Source organism: Phacochoerus africanus, chromosome 14 (assembly GCF_016906955.1).
Source record: "Phacochoerus africanus isolate WHEZ1 chromosome 14, ROS_Pafr_v1, whole genome shotgun sequence".
In the NCBI taxonomy this organism is placed as follows: domain Eukaryota; kingdom Metazoa; phylum Chordata; class Mammalia; order Artiodactyla; family Suidae; genus Phacochoerus; species Phacochoerus africanus.
Genome location: NC_062557.1, coordinates 15,503,282 through 15,521,286, shown reverse-complemented (window position 1 = coordinate 15,521,286; position 18,005 = coordinate 15,503,282). Strand labels below are relative to the sequence as shown.

The 18,005-nt window shown below is 53.7% G+C and overlaps 1 protein-coding gene across 1 annotated transcript; it reads left to right on the top strand.

Annotated features, from left to right (window-relative positions):
- Positions 1–5,940: 5,940 nt before the first annotated feature.
- LOC125114238 (angiotensin-converting enzyme-like protein Ace3) lies at positions 5,941–17,802 on the top strand. Its single transcript, XM_047757416.1, has 14 exons — positions 5,941–7,102; positions 7,469–7,627; positions 7,837–7,924; positions 8,100–8,243; positions 8,907–9,098; positions 9,217–9,314; positions 9,393–9,565; positions 9,843–10,066; positions 10,190–10,334; positions 11,324–11,422; positions 11,835–11,957; positions 14,859–15,052; positions 15,548–15,972; positions 17,519–17,802. Exons 1-13 carry the CDS (start codon positions 6,836–6,838, stop codon positions 15,955–15,957), a joined length of 2,316 nt encoding a protein of 771 aa, XP_047613372.1. The 5' UTR covers positions 5,941–6,835; the 3' UTR covers positions 15,958–15,972; positions 17,519–17,802.
- The last annotated feature ends 203 nt before the right edge of the window (positions 17,803–18,005 follow it).

Below are 18,005 nucleotides of genomic sequence, written 5' to 3'. Positions count from 1 at the left end.
GATATGCAAGAGGGTGGAAGTCTGTGATTACTTAGGACAATGGAATTTATAAACATATACTCTAAATAGTTCCAAGCCTTCTACCACCAAAGGCTTCTTAAAGTACCCTCTCCCCAGCTTGATGTTTCAAAAGCTCTTTGCCAAACACATGTCCTTGTCGCATCGCCCCCTTCCCTATCTTCATGAACTGCAGAGGTTCCTGCTGCATGTCAGAGCTTGTGGGCAGGGTGAGGACACCAGCGCCCAGCACCCAGAGGTCTGAGCTGCAAACAAGACCTAACAGCCTCGTCCACAAGGCCTTCTGAAATGCCGAAACTGTTCAGTCTCCTGTCTCTGCCGTGAGTGAGGAGAGGCCATGTCTGCTGGGAGGTGGTGACAGCAGGAAGAGGCGCCATACTGGCATTTTCTACTGGTGGCCTGAAGGCCAAACCCTTCCCTGGGCTGCCCCCACCGATGTCCAAAGGGCAGTGGCTCCTCAGTGACCGGCTCTGACCCCTGAAGGCCAGGGGTGATGGTGCCTCGAGATGGTTTCTCTGATCTCCCCACCCTGCCTGCAGCAACCACACTCTGGCTCTAATGAGTGAATCCAGTGGCTCTGGATGAGGCCTGAGTCAAATCCCACCTCTGCACTTAACCACCTACGTGACCTGGGGAGCTTTGTTTCCATTTTCTGAGCCTCCATTTGCTTTTTTTTTTTTTTTTTTTTGTCTTTTTAGGGCTGCACCCAAAGCATATGGAGGTTCCCAGGCTAGGGGTCAAATAGGAGCTATAGCCGCTGGCCTACACCACAGCCACAGCAACGCCAGATCCTTAACCCGCTGAGGGAGGCCAGGGATCGAACCTGTGTCCTCATGGATACTCGTCAGATGCATTTCTTTCTTTTTTGTCTTTTTGCCTTTTCTAGGGCCGCTCTCATGGCATATGGAAGTTCCCAGGCTAGGGGTCCAACTGGAGCCGTAGCCACCGGCCCATGCCAGAGCCACAGCAACTCAGGATCCGAGCAGCATCTGCAAACTATACCACAGCTCATGGCAACACTGGATCCTTAACCCACTGAGTGAGGCCAGGGATCGAACCCGCAACCTCATGGTTCCTAGTCGGATTCGTTAACCACTGCACCACGACGGGAACTCCACTTCTCTGAGCCATCACAGGAACTCCTGAGCCTCCATGTTCACACCTGCGAATTGGTTCTTAGAAACCCTCTCGTGGAGGCTGCAGCTGATTGAGATAACATAGAAATGCCTGGTGCTTGGTTTCCTCTCCAACGAATGCGTCATCTCCTGATAAAGATTGTTTCACATCTGCCTCCCACTTCAAACGTCCCCTCAAGCTGCAGACCGTGAGAGCTGGAAGGGCAAGCCCAGCCCAGCCCAGCCCAGCCCCTCTCTGGAGAGGTGGAGAAAATCGTCCAGAGCAGTTCACTGAGAGCCAGACAGAAATGTCTCTGGCTTCCTGCCCACACCGTGGAACGTTCCCTCCCAGGAGTGCAGTGAGCTCCTCACCTCGGGGACTTGGCCTTCCTCCGTCCTGGAGACACTCAGCTATCATCTCCTCATCCTTTCAGGCTCCTCTTCGGGACTCCTGCCAGACCTCTGCTTGGAGCGTCCTAGTTTGTCCCCTGGGTCTCCTAATTCTTGCTCGTATTTCTCATCTCTTTTTCTGTCCACTGCTCCAACCAATTTCCAAAGCTGTGTCTTCTCAGGCCCCCAATCCACTGCCTTCCAGGCCACTGTTTAGCCTGTGCATCAAGATGAACATTTTTCCCATGTAATAACTATATATAATATATATATATATACTATATATATATATATTTTTTTTTTTAGGGCCATGCCCACGACATATGGAGGTTCCCAGACTGGGGGTCCAATTGGAGCTGTAGCCTCTGGCCTATACCACAGCCACAACCATGCCAGATCCAAGCTGTGTCTGCGACCTACACCACAGCTCACAGCAATGCCGGATCCTTAGCCCACTGAGCAAGGCCAGGGATCAAACCTTCGTCCACATGGAGGCTAGTCAGATTCATTTCCCCTGAGCCAGGATGGGAACTCCTATTTTTTTTCTTTCTTTCACACCTCTTGTGTTTTCACAAAAGTCTATTCTTGTCTCATAGAGTCTGTTCCTTCCTTCTCTCATCACTTTAAAGATCTGTATTTTTTAATGTCGTAAAGTATGCATAGCATTTACCGTTTTAACCATTTTTAAGTGTGCGGTTCGGTGGCATTGCGTACATTCAACTGTTGTGCAGCCATCACTGTATCTTTCACCTCTTTTGGGTGTACACCTCAAATTGAAATTAGCTGGATCATATGGTAATTCTATGCTGTTTTCCACCATGGCTACAGCATTTATAGTCCCGCTAGCAATGCACAGGGTTTCCAGTTTCAGTACATGCTGGCCATCACTTGATGTTTTCTGGTTTTGTTTTCTTTAAAATAATAGTCATCCTAGTGGTATCTCATGGTTTTGATTTGTATTTCCCTAATGATTAGTGATATTGAGCATCTTAGCAAGTGCTTATTATCCATTTATACATCATCTTTAGAGAGAGTCTACTCCATGCCTGTGTCTGTAGCGTTGCGCAGAATCTGGAGCCAAACTCTCTGGATTGGAGTCCCCCCCTCCATTATTTGCTGGCTGTGTGGCTACGAGCAAGGCCTTTGCCCGTCTTTGAATTGCATTGTCTTTTCACTGTCGAGTTTGGGGAGCTCTTTATATATTCTGGATAGTAATCACTTACAATTGATGATTTGCAAATATTTTCTCCCATTCTGCGGGCTGCCTTTTTACTCTCTTGCTGGTGTCCTTTGATGTGCAAAAGCTTTTCATTTTAATGAAGTCCAATTTGCCTGTCTTCTTTTGTTGGCTGTGCTTTTGGTATCATAGCCAATAAATCGTTGCCAAGTCCAATGAAGCTTTTCCCCAATGATTTCTTCAAAGAGTTTTATAGATTGAGTTTGGATGTTCCATAATCCATTTTGAGTTCATTTTTGTGGGTGGTGTAAAGCCCTGTATTTGAAGTCCCTCTCAGATTGCTCGAACACCTGTCCTGCCTCAGGTGTCGTCTACTCCATGCCTGCGTCTGCAGTGTCGCGCAGAATCTGGAGCCAAACTCTCTGGATTGGAGTTCCCCCTCCATTGTTTGCTGGCTGTGTGGCTACGAGCAAGTTTCTCAGCCTCTTTGTGCCTCTCTTTCCTCATCTATAAACTGGGGGTATGGACCACAGAACCCACCTCATGGAACTTGTGTGAGGATTCATATCCTGAAAGCCCTCAAAGGGTCCCCAGCCCCTGGAAAGTGCTTACTGGGGGCTGGTGATCCTTATTGACACTGATGACATTGGACTTCCTCTTGTACTTGGTGGTCTTGACCTGTGAGCCATTTTCAGTGGGAACAGCCTTCTCAGGGGGACCCTTCCCATGCACACGCCAGGTGGTGGAGATGTCCCCAGGGTCGGTGTCATGGTTGCTTCTTGCAGGCCCCCATTAGAAAGGAAGCCATCTGCTGGCTCCCTTGATGGTAGCATTACTTCCAAATGACCGGCCGGCCCCAGGCAGGCGCACCTGTGCTGCAGCCCTTTGGGCACGGAGGCACTCGGATTTCCCACAAGGGCCCCCGCTCACTGCTGCACGAGCTTTCTTTGTCTCTCCAGCGTCTGAAGAATACCTTTTCTTGCTTTCCAGCTCAACTCTGTATTTTGCACATTATTTATTTATTTATTGCTTTTTAGTACTGTACCCGTGGCACATGGAAGTTCCCAGCCGGGTTGAATCAGAGCTGCAGCTGTCGCCTCACACCACAGCCACAGCAGCAAGGGATCTGAGCTGCATCTGCAACCTACACCACAGCTCATGGCAACGCAGGATCCTGAGCCCACTGAGCGAGGCCAGGGATCAAAACCACATCCTCATGGATACTAGTTGGGTTCGTTTCTGCTAAGTCACAATGGGAACTCTGCACTGTATTTATTTATTTATTTATTTATCTATATATCTATTTTTTTATTTTGGCTGTGCCCAGAGCATGCAGAAGTTCCCAGGCCAAGGATCAGAACTGAAGCACAGCAGGGTAATGCTGAATCCTTAACCTCTAGACTGCCAGGGAGTTCCCAGCATTTTAGAAAAATACTATGTTTGATCCCTAATAGCCAAATCAATCTGGAGAAAGAAGAACAAAGCTGGAGGCATCACATTTCATGATTTAAAACTATATTACAATCCTATAGTAATCAAAACAGTATGGTACTGGCATAAAAATAGACACATAGATCAACGAAACAGAATAGAGAGCACAGAAATAAACCCATGTTAATATATTTATGAAAAGGGAGTCAAGAATATACAATGGGGGAAGGATAGTGCCTTCAATAAATAGTATTGGGAGGGTTCCCTTCATGGTTCAGCAGAAACAAATCTGTCTAGCATCCATGAGGATGCAGGTTTGATCCCTGGTCTTGCTCAGTGGGTTAAGGATCTGGTGTTTCCATGAACTGTGGTGTAGGTCGCAGATACAGCTCGGATCTGATGTTGCTGTGACTTTGGCGTAGACCAGTGGCTACAGCTCCAATTCGACCCCTAGCCTGGGAACCTCTGTATGCTGCAGGTGTGGCCCTAAAAAGACAAATAAACAGTATTGGGAAATCTGGACATCCATATGCAAAAGAATGAAACTGGACCCCTATCTTACACCACAGACAAAAATCAACTAATTAAAGACTGAAATGTAAGGCTTGAAACCATAAAACTCCTAGAAGAAAACACAGGAGGTAATCTCCTAGACATCAGTCTTGGCAATGATTTTTTGGATCAAAAGCAAAAATCAACAAGCGAGTCTACATTAACCTAAAAAGCTTATGCACAGCCAAAGAAGCTATCAGCAAAACGGAAAAGCAACCCCCAGACTCAGAGAAAATATTTGCAAATCATCTATCTAATAAGGGGCTAAATACCCAAGATTTATAAAGAACTCATACAACTCAGTCACAACACAATTTTCTTAAAGAAAAGGGCAAGGATCTGAACAGACCTCTTTCTAAAGGAGACATGCGGATGGCCAACAGGCACAGGAAGAGTTGCTCAACATCCCTAGCCACAGTAAGATAATACCTCATACATGTGAGAATGGCTATTCTCAAAAAGACAAGAAATAGCAAATGTAGGCAAAGATATAAAGGGAACCCGTATGCATTGTCAGTGGGAATGTAAGTTGGTGCAGCCACTTGGAAAATAGTATGGAGTTTCCTCCAAAAGTTAAAAGTGGAACTACCGTATGATCCAGCAATGCCACTTCCAGGTATGTATCCAAAGAAAATGAAGTCACTATGTCACTATCTTCATTTTTGTGCCCACATGTTCACCGAAGTATTATTTACAATAGGGGAGTTATGGAAACAACCTAAGTGCCCATTGATGAACACCGAAAATATTACACACACACACACACACACACACACACACACACACACACACACACACAGGAATATTATGCAGCCATATAAAAGAAGGCAGTCTTGCCACGTGCAACAACATGGATGGAACTTGAGTGCATTATGCTACGTGCAATAGGTCAGACAGAAAAAGACAAACATTGTGTGATCTCACCTATATGTGGAATTTAAAAACAGAACCAAACCAAAGCCAAACAAAATAAAACTGAACCCATAGAGATTGGTGGTTGCCAGAAGCAGAGGTGAGAGGGTGGCTGAAATGGGTGAAGGCAGTCAAAAGCTATCGTCCAGTTATAAATAAGTCCTGGGGGTGTAATGTATAGGATACCCAAAAATAGTGTTTTATCAACCACCTCTATGTGCTTGAAGCAGGAGGAGGGCCTCCCCTGAGAGTTCTGTCAGCCAGTTTAACCAGAAGTGTCATGGCCTTTTTTTCTTTGCTCGTGTTTCAGATAAACCTTGATCCTGGATACTAGTTGGATTCTTTACCACTGTGCCACAACGGGAACTCCAAACTTTGATCCTAACAGATGAAATTTGGAGGGTTATTTGGTCGGCCTCTCTGGTAACGGTGTCCACTCGTGTGAGGGGTGTGTGTGTGGGGGGGGATGTGGGTGCACCTGGGCTGAGGAGAGCAGGTAAAGGGACCCAGGTGAAGGGAGTCTGGATGTGGAGGAAAGAGAGTCTGAGGAAGGAGTCCCAAAGGAAGACGGGGCTGGTCTCCCAGACTACAGGTGTCAGGCTACCAAGGAGTCACCAGAGGCCAGCAGACCAGGTAGGGTCCTGCCAGCTGGTGCTCAAACTGGGCTCAGTGGATGATCATACATCGGACAAGAGAGAGAAAGGCCAGAAACGTAAACATAGGAGGTCAAGTCAGAAGACCACGGCGAGACAGCTGTGCTTCCAGAGACCCAGAGATGTCACTTCCTTCTATCCGTCCATCTATCCATCCCTCCATCCATCTTCCCACCCACCTGCACAGAGGTAATCCCAGCCTGCGGAGGAAGGGAGCTCATCAATCCCTGGCCGAGACCCAAGGGCAGCTCCAAGGCCAGGGAGGGGAAGTGACCAAGCAGAGTCGGGCAAGCTCTGGCCTAGAAGCCAAGAGCCTGGTTCTCTTGGCCCTGCCACTGACCAGCTGTGGTCGTGTGGCTTGACCATTCTGGATCTCAGTCTCCTCACCTGTCAAATGGGGACAGTTGGACCAGAGGATGGTGGGGGCTTTCCTGTTCTGACATTCCATGGCTGACCCTTTAGCCCCTGATGTCACAATATCGAGTCGGATCGTGATTGGCCCCTAGCCTCACCCGGCTCTGCTGTTCTCTTGGTCATGGGCACAAGATGGACTTGCCCTGGACCTTCCCTACTTGTGCTCTTCTGTTATGGGCAGCTCTTGCCATGGCTCAGGGCCAAGGTGGGGTTGGGACCCGAAGGAGCATGGGACTGGGCCAGGGGACCAGGCCGGGGCAGGCCCCTGCCAGGACAGCACGATGCCCATCTCCTTCTCCACAGACGAGCTCTACAGTGAGACCGTGGCAAAGGCCTTCCTGCAGTTTTACGAGCGTACAGCCCAGGTTGTGTGGAACCAGTTCATGGAGGCGACCTGGAACTATGTCACCAACATCACCAATAAAAATCGAGAGGAGATGGTGTGGGACCACTTCCACCCTGGCCCCTTCTCCCCTCGCTCTTCTCAGGGTCCCAGGGGGCTGGGGGAAGCACACCTCCTTCCCCCTGTCCAGAGCAGAAGGAAGGAGGGACGCCCCAAAGCACATGTCAAAGCAGGCTGCAAGCTCCAGGCCTCCCGGGAGCCCTCTGGGCAAGAAGCCCTTGCTTCTTCTCCTCATAAATTTCATCTTGCTTTTAGGGACCAGCCTTGCCCTTTCTCCCTCTCAGCAAATTTTCAAGGGTTTAAAATAACCCTAAAAGTGGGCTTCAGGAGGAGGTGGGGGCTGTGGCCCTGGAGTTACCCCTCCCCCAACCTCCCACGACAAGCACAGTGACCCTCCTTCCAGCTGCGCAAGGACGTGGAGCGGTCCCAGCACACGCTGTACTTTGGCACCCGGGCCCGTCTGTTTAAGATCGACGACTTCCAGGACCCGGACGTGAGGCGCATGCTGAGTAAGCTGCAGAACCTATGCAAGGCGGCCCTGCCCGAGGACGAGCTCCGGGAGGTGATGGCCAGAGCCCCCAGGTCTCCGGGCACATGCTCCCCACCCCGGGGGTGGGTGGGCTCCCTGGTGGGAAGCCGGAGTGTCTGGGGCAGGAGGGGCGGCGGGGAGAGCAGCAGAGGCTGCAGGGGAAGATGCCTCGGCCGGGCCGCCTCTCCCGGCTGGGAGAGGGACCGTGGCAAGGGCCTGCCCTGGGTGACACCTGCCCCCAGTACAACCAGATTCTGGCCTACATGGAGACCACGTACAGCATGGCCCAGGTGTGCCTGAACGAGGGGCCCTGCCTGCCCCTGGAACCTGGTGAGCACCCAAGCCCACCACCCCTGCCCAACCCTGGAAGCACCAGCCCCTTCCAGGAGCCTCCCAACTCCCACTTCCTCAGACCCCAACCGCACTCCCTGGCAGGGGGGCAGGGGGGTGAGGGCGGAAGGCCGGCAGGAGCCAGGTCCTACCTTGGCCCTTTTTCTGGGCTCAGACCTCGAGGAAGTCATGGCCACCTCCCGGGACCAGAAGGAGCTGCTGTGGGCCTGGCAGGGCTGGCGGGATGCTGTGGGGCGCCAGCTCCGCATGACCTTCGAGCGCTACGTTCAGCTCAGCAACAAGGCTGCGGAGCTCAATGGTGAGGCCCCCCCACCCTCAACCCCGGCCCCGCCCCACCAGGCCTGGGAGGGCGAAGCGGTCTCTGCAGAGGGGAGGGCGGCGTAGGGCCTGGAGACCAGAACCCGAGCCCTGCACCGGGAGCGCAAAGGGGGCGCTGTGTTGTTTTGTTCCACCAACTGTAATCCAGCCCCTATTATGTGCCCGTGCTGGGGAGGTTCTGAGGACGCAGAGGTGAAAAGACAGAGAAGGGGCCCCCTTCCCAGGGCTCTGTGCTTGGGAGCCAGACGCACAGCTCCAGTTGGCACCCAGGATGAGTGCTGAGAGGGGCTGCAGAGAGAGAACAGGGGGACCTGCTTCACACTGGTGGTCGGGAGGCCCCTCGGACGTGAATCCAAGGCCTGAAACATGGACCAAGCCGGGCAGCAGGAAGCACGTCCCAGGCTCCACCATGGGGGAGCCGGTGTTGGGCAGCACCGGAAGGGTGGCCCAGGGGCCTGGGGGTGGGGCCTGAGGGGTGAGCGGAACTGCCTTCCTGGGTCCTACCCGGCCCGGCAGGGGCGGGCACGTGCCGCAGAGCGTGCTTTGCTAGGTGCTCTCCCACCCGGTCTCTTCCGGAAGGACAGTGGCCTTGGGAGGTGTTTTTCCTACTGGGCAAGCCGCTGAGCCCCCTCTCCTGTCCTAGGTTACGAAGACATGGGGGCCATGTGGCGATCCGTGTATGAGTCCGACACACTGGAGCAGGACGTGGAGCAGCTTTACGAGGAGCTGCAGCCACTCTACCTGAACCTGCACGCCTACGTGCGCCGGGGGCTCTACCGCTTCTACGGGCCCCAGCTCATCGACCCAAGGGGGCCCATCCCTGCCCACATCCTGGGTAAACCCCCTGTGGCCGGACGCAGAGGTGGGGCGGCCAGAGCGGGCTTCCAAGCAGGCCATCGGGCAGGGGCGAGACGGTCTCCTGCCTCCTCTCAGCCCGCCCGCTCCCCTTCCAGGGAACATGTGGGCCCAGTCCTGGGTCAGCATCCTAGACCTGGTCCTGCCCTTCCCAGAGAAGCCCCCTGAGGACATCACGAAGATCATGAAAGGCCAGGTCAGCGCCTGGCCTCTGTCTGCCCCTGCCCGCTCTGCAGCCCTGGCCGGGGCCCCTCACGCTCCCTCTTCCACATAGCACTGGAAGCCGGAGAAAATGTTCCAAGAGGCTGAAAAGTTCTTCACCTCCCTGGGGCTGCTTTCCACCCCTCCTGAGTTCTGGAAAAACTCCATGATGGAAAGGCCAACAGACGGGCGGGAGGTGGAGTGCCACGCATCGGCCTGGGACTTCTACAACGGCGAGGACTTCAGGTGCTCCCCCCGCCACGAGCGCCTCCCATTTCCTCTGCCCCTCCCGCTCTCCACCTGTCTGCGTGTCTCAGGAGGGCGGGTGTGAGCTGGCATCGTGGGCAAAGTGGGTGCGAGAGCCAGGGGCTTGGCCACTGCTGGGACATGGAGCCTGGAGTAAGATCTCAGGGCCCTGCTGGTCTCCAGCCCAACCACCCCAGCCCCTTCATAGAGTCTGAGTGGAGAAATCTCTTCTCCCAGGGCATCCCCATGCTCCTTGACCCCTGCCCTTTAACCCTAGGATAAAGAAGTGCACGGAGGTGACCATAGAAGACCTGCTCTCCATCTTCCACCAGATGGGCCATATCCAGTACTTCCTGCAGTATAAGAACCTCTCTGTGATCTTCCGCGCAGGCGCCAACCCAGCCTTTGAAGAGGCCGTGGGGTCGGTGATCACCCTCTCGGCCTCGTCCCACAAGCACCTGCTTAACAGAGGCCTGCTCAGCCACCAGCACCAGGACGAAGGTGCCGGGGACCAAGAGGACCCTAGGAGGGCAGCCCGGGCCTGGGGCTGCAGCGGGGGCTCTCCGGGCAGGGCGGAAGGGAGGGGACCCGGCAGCCGCCTCCTGACGGGCCCACCTTGCCCAGAGGAGGAGGTCAATTTCCTGATGAGCATGGCCCTGGAGAAGATCGCCTTCATCCCCTTCGCTTACCTCATGGACCGGTTTCGCTGGAAGGTCTTTGACGGCACCATCCGGAAGGCCGTCTACAACCAGGAGTGGTGGAACCTCAGGTGATGGGGGCCCGCTGTCCACTCCCGGCCCCGGTGCGGGCAGGGCTTTGGGGCAGCCTCAAGGGTACCACCCGCAGCCAAAGAGCGCTGCTGCCTCTCCTCTGAGGGCAGAGTTGGGCGTGTGGTGCTGCTGACCCGAGGCTGTGGGGAAATCCTGGGGTGGCGCTGGCTGTTCGTTGTCACCAGACAAAAACGTTGCAGCCTAAGTGGATAGGGCGGGAGCATGCAGTCACACGGGAGCACGTTGAATAGGGTACCAGCGCTGAACAGGCCTCTTCGCCTCTCGGGCATCCTGGTGGGGAGCGCCCGTTCCCTGGGGGCCCAGGAAGCTCACACGGGGGCAAGTGTTCTGCCTATTTATAGACTGTGTCATGCTGGTGCTTTTACCCCCATTTCACCTCCAACATTTTACAACCAGACTCAGTGACAATCAGTAACGTTCCCACAGCCCCAGCTCAGAGGGGCAACAACTGGACCTGAACTTGAAAGTGACTGGGATCTGCCCGTGACTGTTTTGTCTCTTGCTACCAATTCCCTGACCTCTAAAGCTCGGTTGTCCTCACTGTAGAGTGGGCGCGATAGTCACCACCCCAGGGGTGTTACTCTCTTTTCTTCTTGGCACTTCTCACTAAATGAAACAACCTTGGTGGTTGGTCCACACCTGTCCCCCGTTATTAGGCTGCAAGCAGGGACCTTGCCTAGCTCGTCCCCTTCTGTGTCCCTAGAACCAGGACAGTGTGGAGCGAGTCTGTGTGAAGAGCTCCGCACGGCTCCTGCAGAGAGGAAGTGCCCAGTCTGTTAACTACCATCACTATTTAATTCTGGTTCCCAATCCCACGTGTTTTCAACTCATTTATTTAATCAATAAAAATACATTAAGTGTCCTCAGCATGCCAAGTTGTTTTGATAGCTGTGCAAATGCTTCGAAAGGCAAAGGCTCTGGGAACCCGACCAAGTAGCACTATCAAGCCCCCACTTTACCCCGCCAGGCTGAAGTACCAGGGCCTGTGCCCCCCTGTCCCTCGGACAGAGGACGACTTTGATCCAGGCGCCAAGTTCCACGTCTCTGCCAGCATGCCCTACATACGGTAAAGGCCCGGGCCCTGCCCGCACAACCGGCTCTGGGAGTTGGGGGCTGGGGGCATGGGAACCAGGCTGAGGATTTCCTGGAAGGCCCTGGTTCGGAATGTCCCGCCGCTTCCCCACCCACCTCCTCACGTTGGGTGGCACAACCTTCAGAGGGCCATGCCCTGAATCCTGTGCCTGGGCTTTTGCCTCAGCTGCTGTGAGGAGGGCAGAGCTGACGGGAAAGCATCTCTGCTGGCCTGGAGAGGGGGGGCAGGAGAGAGGGAGGCCCGCGCTGGCTCTGAAGGCTAATGAGGAGGCCCTGGTGGTGTTCCGGGGCCAGCCCGAGGCGGATCTACCCAGGCTGGGACTGCTGACCAGGCCCCCCGCCCCCGACGCCCCCTCCCCAGCCTGCCCTCGTGTTCCTCTCCCCAGGTACTTCCTCAGCCTCATGCTCCAGTTCCAGATCCACGAGGCACTCTGCAAGGCCTCGGGCCACGTGGGACCCCTGCACCGCTGTGACATCTATAACTCGAAGAAGGCTGGGAAGCTCCTGGCGTGAGTGCCCTCCTCCCTCACCTTTCTCAGCTCCCCTTCCCCACGGTGTGGAAGCCTGCCCGGCCCCGCTTCTCGCCTGGCCACCCTAGCCCCCACCCTGAGCAGTGTCTGTTGTAGTGGAAGTTCTTCCTTCTGTCAGACTGCAGTCTCTCCTACGTTAATCAAGGCTCGGTTCCTCTTGTGCAGTCAGGAGGACTGCACTCACATGCACACACGCTCACTCACTCTCTCACATATGACAAGAGATCCATCTGTCCCAGATGAGAGGCCAGTGTTGCAGGCCTGCCCCGGCCTTCGTCTTCCATCTGAATCCCCTTATTCTTTCCTTGCAAAGGTGTTTTCCTTGTCTCCCAGCAGTGTTTGATGCACCGTTGGGTGCACTCTGCTTTTCTCATCTCTTCTGGGAGACGCCTGGATCTGGTTCCCAGGCTGACCCAGCTGCTTTCCCACCAACTTTTTGGGATGCTCTGATCAGCTTGTGGTCTACTTTGATCCCCTAAAAAGACCCGCAGTCTTTTTTCCTGCCCTTGGTATCTGGCCATCCTTTCCATCCCTGCCTCTGTGCAGCTGATTTCTGGTCCCAAAGCAAACCTGGAGTGGGGCGGGAGGCTGACCCAATGGTGGGAAGCACTTACTGCTACTGGCTGGGCTCTCTAGCAAGTGCTCCTATGGCCGTTCTCGTTAGGAGCTCATAACTTGGCAAAATGGGTATGATTATCCACATTTCATAAATGATGACGCTGAAGCTGAGGGGTAATGCGATTGCCTATCGCTTACCTAGCAAGTGGCAAAGCCATGCTTTGAGCCCCAAACTGACTCCAGAACACAATATGTTTTACCCTCCTGCTTCTAGCAAAGGATGCTGGTCCACTGGCCCCAAGATCAGCGCTCCAACCACTGAGACGTGGAGTCCACCCACTGACATGGCCTTGCCCCCACTGAGTTTCAGCTGATTTCAATAGGTTCATTTCCCTAATTGCTCAAGGTCATGTTGAGTTTTATTTCAAGTTCCCAGAAGATGAACAAAGCCACTATTTAGTATCCTAATAATTATCCACAACAGTTTAGTATCCTTTGCAAATGTAATAAGCGTATCTGTGATTCCACCATGCAGTTTGTCAGTAGCCACAGGGCCAGAGGGAGTTGCAGGACTGATCCCTGCCTTTGTTCCCAGGAGAGCTGCACCTTGCATGCCTTCTTGTCACCCTAGTCTATTTGCTTTTCCATCTTTCCACACGATAGGGATTTATTCTAGTCGACTGCCCAGGTTTGAGCTTCTCTGAATCTGTGGAACATAAGGGGCCTCTCTGCTCCCTGCCTTCATGTCTCCGGTTGCCCCTTAGTTATTCATTCAGCAAACATTTACTTGAGCACCTGCTGACCAGCATGCCCTGCATCCAGCAGGGAGCAATGGGCCAATAAGTTAAATCAATAACCATAATCCAAGAAAGGAGCTGCTCTTTGCACCTGCAAAGAGCGTGAGGGGGTCAGGCCAGGGGACCTGAGAACCTGACCTTGTCCATGGAGTCCACCTTGGAGATGAGGGTTCTAGGCTGTGCCCAGCTACCACTTTTGCAAGTCTCATGTGCTGCCCACATCAAACCTCTCATCCCGACCAGCGTAAAGGACTGTTTCTAAGTAGGCAGATTCTCAGTGGTTGAAACTTTTCCCTACCAGGAACTTCCTTTTTCTCAGGATCTGGCATCTGATTAAAATCCTCTTTCCTAAAGTTAGTTACAGGGTCTTGTTTTTGGTTTTTTTGGTTGTTTGTTTGTTTTTTCCTCTCTATGTTGATAGCTTTTCTCCTCCATTTCACTGGGATCCTAACTCCATTTTCCCCCAGCAGTTCCTGCCAAGGCTCCACTGACCTTTAGTTTCTCCACCTCATTCTTTCTCAGTTGTTTATTAAGCAATGAGTATAAGTCTTTGCAAGCCGAAAGCCCTCTTTCGACTGCCGTTCTGTGACCTAAATCCTCACCACAATGAAATGCAGTTATTAATGGGGGCCCGTTGTTCTGATGCTGAAACTGAGGCTAAGAGAGGTTAAGGTGATTGTCTGTGATTGTGAGGCCCATAATTGGCACTGCTGGGTCTTGAACTCCACACTCTGACTTCTGGGCCTCTCAGCCCTCCCTCTCTCCTGGTTAGATCAGCAGGACAGAAGCATCAGCACATGCCTCCTGCTGTCTCTGTGGAGTCGGGCAGGGTAGGGCACTGGGGTGGAGGAGCCCAGAGCCCTGGCTGCGGCGCTTCATACCGTGAGTGCCCAGGCCAAGCCTAAGGCTGAACCCCCTCCCGCCAGGCACTGGGTGTGCCTTGAGACAGAGCTGACATTTCTGCAGCTCTGCTGGCAGTGCACAGAACACATCCCACGCTTATTATCTCTCTAATCCTCCCAAACACTCCCTGTGAGACCAGAAGGGACTAAAGAGCCGCCTCGCTCTACTGACACTGAGCCCCTCCTGGGAAACGGTGTCTCAAGACTTCCAGCCTATGTGAATCCAGGAGAATAATCATCCTGACGGTGGTGACGATGGTGATGGCGATGGTGTTAACAAGCAAACATTTATCGCCTGCCCAGTGTGCTCCCAGACTTGGGTTATTTAGTCAACACCGCAACCCTAGGAGACAGGTACTATTATTTTCTCTGTTTTATGGATATGGAGATTGAGGTTCGGAAAGGTTAAGTACCTGCCCAAGTTCCCACAGCTGAGTAGTAGAGTCAGGATTCAAAGACATGTTGGTGCTATTTCAAAACTTGTGATTTTTTTCCTCTGTGCTGAGCACTGTTGGAAGAGTCTGGCTAGCAGAGCCCTGAAGGCGGGGTTGGACATACGGAGGGGTCCCAGCAGCATCAGCTGATGCCCCCACACAGCCTCATGGCTGTACCCCCTTCCTCAGGGATGTCCTAAAGCTGGGCTCCAGCAAGCCCTGGCCAGAGGTCCTGCAGAAGATAACTGGGGAGACCAAGGTGTCTACAAAGGCCATCATGACCTACTTCAAGCCCCTGCTGAACTGGCTGGTCACTGAGAATGTACGGCATGGGGAGATCCTGGGCTGGCCAGACTTCAGCTGTTCCTTGGAACAATCCTTTGGTAATCTGACCCTAATCCCACCTCTGTTCCAGCCCCAAACCCTACCCTCACCTGCCCTGTGCCAGACCCTATGCCAACCCCACCTTAACGCCTAGCCCATCTATGACCCAGCTTGCTGCTGTGTGACCTTGTCTTCACCTGATGCAGCCTCGGCTCATGCCCCAGTCACTGGCTCAGTTGCTTCCTTGCCCACGAGCCAGCTAGACTGGTAGGCTGGCATCTGGGTGCAGGATGGATATCTTGCCTCCTGATGCTTGCATGGAGCCACTGTTGGGAGCCATGGGGTATATAGTCCAATCTGGACCACCTCCTCCACCTCCTCTTCCTTCTGCCCCTCTTTCTCACCCTCCTCCCGGGGCAAGGCCCTAACCTTTGGCTTGGAAATTAGGTGCCAGGGGCTGAGGAGAAGGCCAGTGGCAGTCAGATCATCTCTGGCCACCACAAGGTACCCTCCCCAGTGCCACCTGTTCTACAAGACTCCTGTGTCTTCCACAGACAAAGAAACAGACAGGGCAGCATTCCTGGGTCTGGAACTGAACCCTGACCAGGCCAAATCCGGGCAGTGGGTGTTGCTGGCCCTGAGCTTTGTCATGTTACTCGTGGTCCTGCTGCTGGCCTACAAACTGTACACCCTGGAAAAAAAGTCACTGGCCCAAGATACCAGCGCACGGGACACAAGTGTGCAGGACACCAGTACACAGGATAACAGTGTACACGTGCCACCACCCAAAGCCTACTTCCTGGGCACAGCCATGGAGCCCCACCAAGTTGTCAGAAGACAGTGGATGCTGCTGGGCCTCTGTCTCATCCTGATGCTGTGCTCAGTTGGCCTGATCATTCGGATTTTCACGCAGCACAGCTGGAAGCCTCCGTGGATGAGAGATGAATGGTGGAGCTGGGACTAAGACACCGCGTGACTGGTGAGGCTGGGGGGTGGGGGGCAGGAGGAGGGTGGCCAAGCCAGAGCGGGCAGAGGGTCTGGGGAGGGGATGGACCACTTGCATGTGTAGGGCCCAGCTATAATTGGTGCAGCCTTGGCAGATCTGAGTACATGGAGAGTTGTCATTGTGTGTTTGTGAACCCGTGTATGTGAGGCCATGTGCACAGTGCCTGTGTGACTGGGTGTATGTCCAGGCTAACCGCCTTCCCCTAGGGGCTCAGGAACCAAGTTTTTAGTGACTCAGGGGCTGTGTCCCTCCAGACTAGCTCCCTGCCCCAGTTCATGCCCAGGACTGCTTCTTCACGCAGTCATACCTTCTCCAGGAGCCTAACTGTGGGGCCGAACAGGGGCTGCAGTGCCCAATGAGTGTCTGCTCTGGTTAGAAACAGGTCCCTGCCTCAGTGCCCTTATGAAATGTATTCAGGAAGAGTTGGACGTTCCTGTACAAATCCTCAGTGCCCAGGTCATGAGCGCTGTGCCCTGTATATGGCCTGCACACCTTTCTGCTGATCTTCTGGCCTACCCTGCATTGGGCTGGATAACCCAGCCCCCAAACGCTTCTTGTCAGCTGCCTGAAACACAAGTAGCCTTACCAACTGCCCCATGGCCCTCCCTGCCCCAGTCCAGGCCCTCCCAAATGGAGACAGTGGGTAGCTGGGCACCCAGCCAGGCTTGATTAATGATTGACTTCTTGAATATTTAAACAAAGCTCATCTCCAGCCACTCCGCTCCAGAGACGGCCTTGTTCAACACACACACCTGCTGCCCAGTCTGTTGCCCTGGGGACTGAGCTCAGGGCAAACAGCACCTTTCCAGGCTCTGTGTAGGAAGGGGAGACAGGGAGGGAGAGCTTTGGGGAATGAGTGCTTGAGGGACAAACCTGGGAAGAGAGAGGGTGGGCCTCCTCTCCTGCTCCTTCTACCTCTTTCTTTGGGGGTCTGCCACACCCAATATATGGGAATTTACCGAGCTGGAGGAGGCCCCAGAGGCGCCTGGGGAGGCTGAGAATCAGTGACTGTCACAGGTTAGTTGAGCCTTGAAAGGAAGTAGCATTACAGCCAGTAACCACAGAGAGGAGGCACCAGGGCTACAGTCGAGTTAGCGGGAAGGGGGCCAAAAGATGGGACTGGCTCTCTCTGGTTTAAGGATCCGGGCCTGGAATTCAGGGCTGAGATCTCCATGGGCCCTACTTCTGTCCACATTTCAAGAGGTCTTCTTGAGTTCTGGCTGGGCCCGAGCACTTTTTGCTCTGACTGCAGGCTCCACAGCGTTCTCATTTGACACGGTCTCTGTCACTGCACTTACTTTGCTGGGCTATAATGTCCTCATTACTAGCTGTCAGCTCTGTAAACGCAGGATACCACGTAACCCCTGTGGCCAGCACAGTCCGTGTCACATAGTAGGGACTTGGAAAATGTTTGAATGAGTAAGTGAATGAATGAGTGTCCCACTGCCCAAACCACTCCTCAGAGCTCAGCACTCCATGCACTGAGCCCATGAGAAACAGCCCCACCTTTCCTCCACAGCCAGCCTGCCCCCCTCACACTCAGGGACAGCCAGGACAACTCTGCCCCCCAGGAGGCCACACTTGCTGCCCTTCCATCCCCCAGCCACAGTGGCCAATGAGGCCTCCATCAGGCATTGTGGCTCTGCGTGGCAAAGGCACATCCAGCCCAGGACTCCAAGCCTCTCACCTGGACTCCAGCAAAAACCTCTCTGAGCCTCCTTGTCCAACCTCCCTCCCCCACCCGCCACTGTAGTTCCTTTCACTGGAATGTTTCTTTCATGTCTAACTGCTTAAGAACGTGGTTGTCCATCAATTAAATCTAGATGTTCAAAATGGCATCAGAGGATCTTTATCGATTCCCCTTTTCTCCCACCTCACCCTTCCCACCCCTCAGCTCAGCCCCCTGCACTGATTCTGCCATCGGCCTTTGCCTCAGATGCCTGTCCCATTTGAATGCTTGCCCTCCAAGGCCTGGCTCAAAACTGGCCATCGGACCCTCTGCAAAG

Excerpts from the sequence above, each read along its gene's own strand:
- LOC125114238 (XM_047757416.1), top strand. The coding sequence starts at position 6,836 with ATGGGCAGCTCTTGCCATGGCTCAGGGCCAAGGTGGGGTTGGGACCCG. Across the intron at positions 7,103-7,468 it reads ATAAAAATCGAGAGGAGATG|CTGCGCAAGGACGTGGAGCG; the intron begins GTGTGGGACCAC and ends CCCTCCTTCCAG. Across the intron at positions 10,335-11,323 it reads CAGGAGTGGTGGAACCTCAG|GCTGAAGTACCAGGGCCTGT; the intron begins GTGATGGGGGCC and ends TTACCCCGCCAG.